Source organism: Balaenoptera borealis (genome assembly GCF_965194805.1).
Source record: "Balaenoptera borealis genome assembly, chromosome: 10".
NCBI lineage: Eukaryota > Metazoa > Chordata > Mammalia > Artiodactyla > Balaenopteridae > Balaenoptera > Balaenoptera borealis.
Window position 1 is genome coordinate 110,466,090 of NC_138874.1, and position 11,211 is coordinate 110,477,300.

The following is an 11,211-nucleotide window of genomic DNA, read 5'->3' on the forward strand; positions in this document are numbered from 1 at the left end:
GCCCCCAGGCTACACTCCCTTATCCTCCAGGCAGAGCTCCCAGCAGGCAGGAGAGGGCAAGGGGAGAGGGCAGTTCGCTGCGGCTCCGGAAGCTCGAGCTGGGGCTCCTGCCCTGGTCTCAGAGTCCCAGAGGGCGTGGACCCTGCACCTCCGCCCTCTGGACACCCCAGCCCTTTGTCCCCATCTCTGTTGGGGCTAAACGTGCTTGGCTCTGTCCTCACAGTGGATGCAAGCTCCCTGTGGGCCGGTCCTGCCTTGGTCAGCTCTGTGTCCGCAGGCCTGGGTAGAGCAGGACATGATAAATGTTCCTTAAATGAGAGAGGACACGCACCAGGGAGTTAGCATGTGCTCGTGGTGACCAGAGGCACAGGCGGGTCAGATCTCAGCCCAGCCACTGGCTGCCCTCTGTGTGCCTTTGGCTGTCCTCCTCAGCCTTGGTCTCCTCCGCTCGTAAATGGGTGTAAATAATAGAATAGAAGAGACACAGGTAAAGTTCTTGGTCTGCTGCCTGGCTCCTAGCAGTGATTAATGTGTAGTAACTAGTATTATTGTTATTAATGACAATGTCCTTTACAGTCTCCTCTGTGGGCAGTTTTGAGTCTTTTCATATCCCCGGATGACCACAAGCAGCAGTCTTGGTGACACGGGGCAGTACTGTTGGTTCATATTCCGGGGCAGCCTCATGTGGCTACTTGTGCTACTAGCCGTGGCTCGTGATCTCCTGTGGTTGAAGGAGTGATATTTCTCTGGGTTAGACGCCTGTGCACACACCCGTGCACACGCACGCACAGGTACCCATGCACACGCATGCGTGCATTCAGGCACTACATGGACACACAGGCACACCATGTACACGCACACTCACGCATGCACCACGCATGCACACTCGTGTGGATGCTTGTACACACATGCACACACTTGTGTACACACATGTGCGCATGCAGACAGCTGCTCCCTGTGATCTCTAACACGCGGTTTCAGTAGCTGTATAATGTTCCATGGTTTTTCCTAAAATTCCTTTAAATTAACCTTATTGAAAAATACCATAGTAGAGAGAAGTGCACATAAGTGCACAGCTTGATGTATTTTCACAGAGTGAAACATATCTCAGTAACCAGCCCCAGGTCAAGAATCAGGACATTTCCAGGCCCCCAGAAGTCCCCACATTCCCCCTTCCTGTCACTCCCCTGTTACCAGGACGACCACTCTCCTGACTCCACGTGTTTATGAGGTGGAACACGCAGTGAGCTCTCTCTTGTGTCCTGGCTTCTGCTCGGCACCGACGCTGTGAGATCCTCCCGTGACTGTGTGTAGGCGTGGATTGCCCACTCATGGCTGTTCAGTTTCTGCTAGTTCTCCATTATACTGACGTGGGCACTGGGGGCACCGGAATATTCCTATGCGCCCTGTGCACACGTGAGATGCATTTCTGCTGGGTGTGTGCTTGGCACTGGGAGCCCTGCGTCTGATGCTGTTCGTCGTCATAGTCTGGTGAGGGGGACACGCCTGCCAGGTGAGAGCCTGGGCTTCCAGAGCAAGCGGGAATGTGGAGGGCAGGGCAGCCTGAAAACACAGTTGTAGCATGTATGAGAACTTAATTCCTTTTTATGACTGGATGCTGTTTCATCACGTGAATGTACCACATTTTATTTATCCAGTCATCAAGTAATGGACACTTGGGTTGTTTCCACTTTTCGGCTCTTGTGAATAATGCTGCTCTGAAATTCCATGTACAAGTTTTTGGTAGACATATATTTTCAATTGTCTTGGATATATACCTACTTGTGGAATTTCTGGGTCAAGTGGTGACTCCATGTTTAACTTTTTGAGGAACAAGCAGCCATTTTTAAAGATTGGATAAGCCTGTGTAAGGAGAAGACTAAATGTATTCACTGCCATTCAAGAAACTTAACATAACATGGTAAATGTGAACCTTTTGAGCCTCGGCCCAAACATCCCCGAAGGTCCCCACGCATTACCTGGGAGCCGTGTCCCCACGTGCCTGGGAGGAGGACCTTGGAAGGTAGAGGGGCCATCGTGGTGTTGGTGGTAACAGAGTCCAGCCCATCAGTGAGATCAAAGAAACTCATAAATGGAAGTATTTTCGTGGTTTTTCTTCTGAGTTCACTCCTTTAACCAGCTCTCATGGGATGGGTGTTCGGGAGCCGTCAGCACGCTGGGGAGACTGAAGTCCCTGCTGCGTGGGCTCGCGGGCTAGCGGAGGAGGATGGGCGATGGCGAGGGTAAATCGGCAGGTTATATTCTGTGCGAGAAGGCAAGAGGGGCTCTAGACCGTGAGCGGTGTGCAGGGGAGTGGGGTGCCGTCTGCCGTGGCGGCAGGTGCAGCGGTACAGGGAGTGAGAGACATCAGGGCTTCTACTTTTATTCTGCCAGGGTGGCCCATGCTGGCGTTTGCACAGAGGACAGAGCTGACTTCAGGTTTGGAAGGGGTCGCTCTGACTGCTGTGTTGAGAGGTTACTGAGGGGGGCGGTGAGGGCAGGAGCAGGGAGACCGGTTAGGAGGCTTCTGCAGAAATCCACTGAGAGGTGGTGGTCCCTTGTACAAAGTAGTGGAAGCACCTTGTAAAGAAAATACTCTGTTCCAATAACACGGAAATACGTCCGCTGGAAAGCGGACGCCGCCTCAGTGCTGTGCTCCCGGGGATAATCATCACTGCTGCCGTTTGACATAGGTCCCCCGGACTCTTCCATGTGTATATAAACACATACTTTTTTACTTCAATGGGATTATACCATAAGTATAAAGCTCAGTAGTCTTGTTTTCCCCCTTGATATACCCTGGGTGTCTGTGTCGATGTACAGGGAGCCACCTTCTTTTTGCAGCTGCAAAGGCACATGCGACACGGTTGTGCTGTTATGTGTTTAATAATTCCCAGGCTCGAAGACATTGCTCTTCCTACTTTTTCACTATTTTAAACAATGTCGAGGTGAAAATTCTTACATAGACATATGTGTGGATGTTTTTAAAAATAAACTTTTTGGGACTTCCCTGGTGGCGCAGTGGTGAAGAATCCACCTGCCAATGCAGGGGACACGGGTTGGAGCCCTGGTGCGGGAAGATCCCACATGCCACGGAGCAGCTGGGCCCGTGCGCCACAACTACTGAAGCCCGGGCGCCTGGAGTCCGTGCTCTGCAGCGGGAGAGGCCACCGCAATGCAACAAAGACCCGGGGCAGCCAAAAATAAATAAATAAATAAACTTTTCACGTTGGAATAATTTCATAGGCACAGAAAAGTGGCCGAGATGGCACAGAGGCTTCCTGTCCTCTCTCCACCCAGGTTCCTCTCTTGTTAGGATCTTACATTCCACGGTCCACTTGTCACAACTAAGAAACCGAATTGGGTACATACATTGTTAACTAAACTCCAGACTTGATCTGGATTTCACCACAAACATATATTTCTGTATACTTGTTTGATTATTACTTTAAAATAAATTCCCAGGGACTTCCCTGGCCATCCAGCAGTTAAGACTGCGCGTCCGCTGCAGGGGGCATGGGTTTGGTCCCTGGTCAGGGAGTTGAGATCCCACCTGCTGCGTGGCATAGCCAAAAAGCAAAAGGAATAAAAATAAAAATAAAATAAAATAACTTCCCAGAAATGGAACGGCTGGGTCACAGGGAACATGTAGTTTAAGTCCTGCCTTATTGCTCCCGAGAAAGATGCTGCCGTGTTGTCATCCCACGGAGTGGAGGAGGGTCCCACTGCCCCCACCCTCACCAGCTGCTGAGCGTTGTCACCAGGGTGAGAGCATGGAACTCTGGACTCTGGGTCACCTGTGTCAACTCGGTCATTTTGTAGACGAGGAAAGCGAGGCCCCAAGAGGGAAGGTCCCTGCTCCCAGTTATGGAGCGTTGAGTCTCAGAGCCAGGATGGAGCTGGGCAGCTTCGCACTCGCAGCCCAAAACACCGAAGATTCTACCTTCCCAAACGGTGATTTCGTACCCCTGAGACTTGGACAGGTCCAGGTTCACATTTGAGACATGGGAAACGAAAAGCCACCCTCACAGCCTGCAGGCACACAGGCCCAGGTGCCGCAGTCAGCTGCCCTGAGCCTGGGGTCATCATGCTGTGCCCGTGCACACACCAGGCTCAGGTCCACCACCCCGGCCCCGGTGCCCTGGGAGCTGGGTCTGTGGTCGCACCTGGTTCGGAGCAGGTGACTCAGCACCCCAGTGCTGGCTCCTCTGTGAGTTACATCTTCCGTCGGACAGCGCGTGTTCTCTGTGTGCACGTGTGTGAAACCTGCAAGACAAGCAGATGAGACCCTCCTGCCAAAATATTTGTTGTTGCACAGAATAGAAAGTCTTTTTTTTTTTTAATGTATTTATTTATTTATTTTTGGCTGCTTTGGGTCTTCGTTGCTGTGCACGGGCTTTCTCTAGTTGCAGCAAGCGGGCTTCTCATTGTGGTGGCTTCTCGTGTTGCCGAGCACGGGCTCTAGGCGCGTGGGCTTCAGTAGTTGTGGCACGCAGGCTCAGTAGTTGTGGCTCACGGGCTTAGTTGCTCCATGGCATGTGGGATCTTCCTGGGCCAGGGATCGAACCCATATCCCCTGCATTGGCAGGCGGATTCTCAACCACTGCACCACCAGGAAAGCCCTAGAAAGTCATTTCTGACATATGGTTCTCAACACACAGCTGCACCAAACCAGCAGAACAGTGCTGAGGGTTACAGGTTCGCCAGAGAGTGGGAGTCGGGGACCACGCCAGCGGCGGCTCGTCTCCCTGCGGGAAAGTGCCCTTGGGATTCGTTCCCTCCCCCAGAGCAGCGCCCCCCAGGGAGGGACTTGGTCATAGTCACCTCGGATCCCCAGAGCCTGACTCAGGGCTGCTAGGGGCTTCCCTTTGGCTTTAAACTTCACGAGGCGTCCTGTGTGCAGAAGTGGTGGGAGCATCAGGACTGTGGAAAACCAGACACGGGACCTGCATCCGAGGTCCAAGTTCACAGGGAGTGATACCTGGCCTCTGAGCTGTCCCAAGGGCACAACCAAAGTCCTGAGGAGTCTGGGCCAAGGGAGGGGAGTGGTCACATCCCACTGGGCACCTGGAGCGGTCCCGGAAGATGCAGCGTCTGAGTTGGAGGGTGAGAGGGAGGATGTGTAGGGAGCAGGGCGAGCGGGGGGTGGGAGGGAGGGAGGCAGGCAGAGGGGAGGGCATGGGCAGAGGTGCAGGGGTGGGGGGAGAAACCGTGGGCCTGTCATCTTGAAGAACTAAGGACGGATTCCAGGGTCTCGCCTGCTGAGGCTACGCTGTCCTCTCGGCCCTCAGCACACGGTCATCCCTGGGGCTCCTTCTCAGCCTCCTCTCCTTCTTGATCTTCAGATGCCGCAGGCTGCAGGCTGGCTTGGCTGAGGCCACTTGCTCTCCTTCATTCTCCCCCCAGGCAACCCGCCCAGGCCTGTGACCGTAAACCCAGCCAGGGGTGCTCCCCCAACCTCAGCCTGCAGCCGGCCCTCCCGACCTCTGGCATCAGTAGCCTTGTGACCTCTGCCCTAGCCCATCATTCGACGTCTCCAACCTGGCAGGTTCAAAACAGAGCCCTTTGGAAGTTTAAGCATAAACAGGATATTTGCATAGCCTTAAACTACCCCTCACCAAATATTTAGCAGTTATAAAGGGGAAAATGGGGAGTTTACAGTGGAGGATTCTGGTAGACTCAACCTTAGCCAAGTGATCAAGGCGGATGTCAGCTGCAGTAAGACATCACGTACTCCTGACACCGCGCTGAGAAGGACACCGCAGCCCTGGGTGCCCTTCCCCATAAACATGGGAAGACTCTGTTGTACCACAGTGAGGAGGGAGTTGAAACAGGGAAATGAACAGATCCTGTGCACGAATGTTCATAGCACCGTTCTTCACAATGGCTGAAAGGCGGAAGCAACCCAAATAAATGTCCATCAGCCGGTGAATGGGTAAACAAAATGTGGTCTTTCTTTATGATGGAATATTTTTTTTTCTTAACTTTTTATTTTATACTGGAGTATAGTTGATTAACAATGTTGTGTTAATTTCAGGTGTACAGCAAAGTGATGCAGTTATATGTACACATGTATCTATTCTTTTTCAAATTCTTTTCCCATTTCATTTGTTACAGAATATTGAGCAGAGTTCCCTGTGCTATACAGTAGGTCCTTGTTGGTTATCCATTTTAAATATAGGAGTGTATACATGTCAATCCCAAACTCCCTAAGTACCCTTCCCTCCCACCCTTCCCCTCTGGTAACCATAAGTTCGCTTTCTAAGTCTGTGAGTCTGTTTCTGTTTTGTAAATAAGTTCATTTGTATCCCTTTTTTTTAGATTCCGCATTCCCTTTCTCCATCTGACTTACTTCACTCAATATGACAATCTCTAGGTCCACGCATGTTGCTGCAAATGGCATTATTTCATTCATTTTAATGGCTGAATAACATTCCATTGTATTATATGTACGTACCACATCTTTTTTTTTTTTTTTTTTAATTTTATTTCTTTATTTATTTTTGGCTGTGTTGGGTCTTCGTTTCTGTGCAAGGGCTTTCTCTAGCTGCGGCAAGTGGGGGCCACTCCTCATCGCGGTGCGCGGGCCTCTCACTATCGCGGCCTCTCCCGTTGCAGAGCACGGGCTCCAGACGTGCAGGCTCAGTAATTGTGGCTCACGGGACCAGCTGCTCCGCATCATGTGGGATCTTCCCGGACCAGGGCTCGAACCTGCGTCCCCCACATTGGCAGGCAGACTCTCAACCACTGCGCCACCAGGGAAGCCCCACATCTTCTTTATCCATTCCTCTGTCAGTGGACATTTAGGTTGCTTCCACGTCTTGCCTATTGTAAGCAGTGCTGTGATGAACATTGGGGTGCATGTATCCTTGCGGACCATGTTTTTCTCCAGCTATATGCCCAGGAGTGGGATTGTAGGATCAAAAGGTAGCTCTATTTTTAGTTTTTTAAGGAACCTCCAAACTGTTCTCCACGGTAGCTGTACCAATTTATATTCCCACCAACAGTGTAGGAGGGTTCCCTTCTCTCCACACCCTCTCCAACATTTATTGTTTGTAGATTTTTTTGATGATGGCCATTCTGACTGGTCTGAGGTGATATCTCATTGTAGTTTTGATATGCATTTCTCTAATAATTAGCAGTGTTGCACAGCTTTTCACATGCCTCTTGGCCATCTGTATGTCTTCTTTGGAGAAATGTCTATTTAGGTCTTCTGTCCATTTTTTGATTGGGTTGTTTGTTTTGATGATATTAAGCTGCATTGAGCTGTTTGTAAATTTTGGAGACTAATCCCTTGTTGGTCACACCTTATGACGGTATTATTGAGCCATAAAAAGGAATGAATTTCTGGCACATGTTACAACATGGATGAACCTTTGAGACATTACACTCAGTGAAATAAGCAGACAGAAAAGGACAAATACTCTATGATTCTACTTATGTGAAATACCCAGAAGAGGCAAATTCACAGAGACAGAGAGTCAAATGGTGGTTGCCAGGGGCTGAGGGAAGGTGGGGATGGAGAGTTATTGCTTAATGGGAACATGGTTTCTGAAGGGTTTTTTTAAATTTGTTGGCACTAGATAGTGGTGATGGTTGCACAACATTGTGAATGTCATGAGTGCCACTGAATTGTACTGTTAAAAATGTAAATTGCTATTTAGAATAGCAAATTTTATGTTCTACATATTTTACCACGATTTAGAAAAATTAGTAATGCAATACACCAAAACACTTTAAATAGGTGATTGATGTGGTCTGTGAATTGTATGTCAATAAATCTGTTTAAAAAAACAAAAAAATTGAGGGACATTCTACAGAATGGTCACTGCTCTCCCAGGGGCATGCCACGTGGGCTCCCTCCCTTCCTCTGCTCAGATGCCATGTCTTAGTCTGCTCGGGCCGGACAGACTGGAGGGCTTACCTAACAGACATGTATCTTCTCACAGTTCAGGAGGCTGGAAAGCCAAGATCGAGGTGTTGCATCTGTAGGAAGAATGATTAAGGAGGTGCCGGCTCTTGTGTTCCTCCTTCCCCTGCGTCCCTGTCCCCTTTGTCCTCTCCTCCCCCTGCACCAGCTTCCCCCAGACTCGTTGCCACCTGCATCACCTGTTCTGGGGGCGTGGCGGGCAGGGGCCGTGTCTTGTTCGTCCACAGCCTGGCCTCCAAAGCCGTCATGCGCGTGGATGAGTGAGTACAATTCTCCCAGTAGTAAGTGTTCCATCCTGTTGGTGCAGGAGTGGGGACGCGTCTGGACAGTAGGGCCCAGGGCCGGGCAAGGACTCCAGGCGGCCTCCTGGCTCACGGAGAGGTTCCCAGCCCTTGTGCGTCTGCTGCGATGTTCAGCCGTCAGCCGTTCGTCAAACGGAGGTACGAACCAAAGGAAAACGTGGATCCCAACTGCACTGGTCATTTCCACATTGTCCAGAGCACTCAGGCCTGGTTTTCTTAATCGCTTTGTTATCTGAACACCCAGCATTTCGATTATGAGCTGCTGAGGATGACTTCATTTGGAGATTTTACTGCCTAAAGGAGTGCACACAAACCTGGCAGGACAAGAGTAAAAATACAGCTTTCCCAGAAATATATTTAAAGAAAAAACCGTTAAGAACACGGCAGAACATAAAGTGCTGGTACAAAGTGTGAGGCAGCGAGGGGATGCAGGGGGCCATACTCCCCCAACAGCCTGCCCCCAGGCCTGCCAGGAACGTGGGTGCAGGGGTCTCCCGGGCCCCCCTGCACATGCACACACAAACCTCCTTCCTCCCTGAGCAGGGCCTGGCCAGAGGACCGGGAGAGCTTCTCCAGGCTGGCGTGCCTGTCCCAGTAAGGCCTGTCCCAGACGGGGCGCCCATGGCTAGCGTCTGTGCGGCCTGGGGAGAGCCCTGCCATCTCCCGCTCTCTCCTTCCACAGCCGACGAGCCCCCAGGCTGTGCCTGCCCACCCCCCAATCTGGCCTGTGCCCCAGGTGGGCTGCTGAACGCCAGACCAAGGCCCAGCCTCCATCTGCCCGTGTCAAGGTGACGGCCAGCCGTTTGTCATCCTGAGCTCTCAGGTGTGTGCGTGTCCTTTCCACCACTAAAGGAGACAAAGCAGGCACTATTATTTGCATTCTAACGGTCGGGAAATTGAATAATAATAATAATAGTCCTCTTTGAGCGCGTAAGAAGTAGGAACCATCATCGTCCCCACTTCAGAGCTGGGGGAACGAGGACCAGAGACGTGCCAACCTGCCTGGTTTGTGGTGGACCAGGCGATAAGCCAGGTGGGCTGGCTGTTCCTGGCCCCCTTGGGCCCTGAGGCCCAAGGCCAGGGTGGCTCACCCAAGCTCTAGCCGGAGATGGGCTGGCCCCTGGCCACACCCCAGCGCCCTGGGCAGGGGGGTGCACTGCCACCCCAGCCCCCCCACGCGGCTTTGTCCTCCATCCAACCTTTTCTTTAAAGCAAGACGTCCTCTGGAATGAGCGCACCCGGGAACTTTATTGATCCAAAGGAAAAACTGAATTAGGTTCATAAACTTTCACTCTTGACACTCTCTGGGGGGCCACCTCTGGTTTCCAGGGCCCCGGGGCGCCCTAGTGCCTACGTCTGACCCTCGTCCCTCCCTCTTCAGACCACACCAGGTGGCCTTCGAGGCCGGGTGTGGCCCTGCCGTCCCCACCTCGAGACATGGCTCTGGGGTCACCTCTCTCCCCCACCCCGCCATGGTGAGGCTGTGACGGGCTCCTTCCCACCCCACACAGGTGCACGTGCATGCACACACCTACACACATGCCCACACATATGCCCACACGCACGTACAGGTGCACACACACGCACATATGCCCACATGCGCGTACAGGCGCGCACACGCACATATGCACACACGCGTGCACATACACACATGTGCACATGTGCCCCCCCATGCACGCACATGCACACATGGACACATATACATGCACACGCCTTCACTCATCCTCTTCTCAGCAGTCGGCACTTCGCCTCTCACAGCCCCTCTCATGCTGGGATTAGCTACTCTAGCTCCTGTGACGATCCGTTCATGCGTGTCTCCCCCCCACCCAGGCATGAGCTCGCTAGGCGAGGCCACGTCATCGTCGTCGCCGAGGTCCCCAGCACTGGTCCAGCCGGAGAAGCCGGCTGAGGGAGTGATGATACACCAGGGTTCAGAGGGTCAGGCCGCTTGTCTCTGCCCCAGTGCTCTTTCCAGAGGCTGGACGAAGCCATCCCCGGTGCCCCGCCCTGGGGGGCAGCTGAGGGGCCTGAAGGCCTTGCTACCGCAGCGCCTGCCCGGCCCCCGGCCCCCAGGCCTCGGGGCAGGAGCTGATGCTCGCACACTGGGCCGTGCGTCCAGTTTCCTTTTCCCTTCCACCACCCCCACCCCTGCGACCAGGTGTGTCACCCCCAGGAATCCTTGGCAGACCCGTCCCCGGCACCCTGCCCTGGTTCCTGGGGCGCACCTCCACACGGGGCTGCCGGCTGTGTGCTGAGCGGGGGCTGACGGCCTCACCCACATTCTGCCAGGCCCTCCCCTGGCAGGTGAACCGCGGGGCGCAGCCGTGACCTGGGGTCCCGGGGGCGGAGGAGTTGGCAGGACGGTGCAAACCCCTCAGCGGCAGGCGTGAGGAGAGAGGGGGTCAGGAAGGGCATCTCCTGTGTGCCATTTATGCACTGTGCTCAGGTGCTGAGGGGGCACAGACCCCCGGGGACCCAGGTAGGGCCGCTGGCCGCAGGAAGTTCACGCTCGGCTGCGCGTCTGAAGCTGGCAGAGCCTGAGCAGCGGCTGTGAGTGCCCGGAGGGCTGGGCCTCTGCCCTCTGCCCCGGCGCTCCCACCGCCTCCACCGCCCAGGCAGCCGGCCGCCCGCGCCACCTACTCATGGCTCACACACTTAGGTTCTGGCCTTTGGAAAAAGAGTTCTTTGCATCACTTATTTTTGGTCCCACCCATGTCTGGCTGCTTGGAGGCCCCATCGAGGGCCAGAGGGATTTCTAGGAAAGGCAGTCACGTGGAAAGGGTTCTGCAGGCGAGTAATCTGGGAGAATCTGGGCTGCTTTAGGCTAATATGCCCACGATTCCAGCCGCATCCCCGAAGGTGTCCCGACGCTGTCGTTGCATCTGAGTCTCTGTAAGGCAGGTCTCCCCAGTGGCTGCAGTAAGGAGACAGGCATTGTGAGGCTGAGAAGGGCAGGGCAGCCCGCATCCCCAAACACGT

At 53.4% G+C, this 11,211-nt stretch overlaps 1 protein-coding gene across 4 annotated transcripts in view; it reads left to right on the forward strand.

Annotated features, from left to right (window-relative positions):
* LHPP (phospholysine phosphohistidine inorganic pyrophosphate phosphatase) overlaps positions 1-11,211 on the forward strand; it is a 144,387-nt gene that overhangs the window by 103,837 nt on the left and 29,339 nt on the right. Inside the window, exon 7 of one of the 4 annotated variants that reach the window (XM_082407374.1) lies at positions 8,238-8,977. The exons of the other annotated variants lie outside the window; for them this stretch is intronic. Coding sequence (XP_082263500.1) covers positions 8,238-8,262 — 25 coding nt within the window. The 3' untranslated portion in view covers positions 8,263-8,977. Of the gene's footprint in view, positions 1-8,237; positions 8,978-11,211 lie in introns of those variants that run through there. 4 annotated transcript variants of the gene reach the window in all.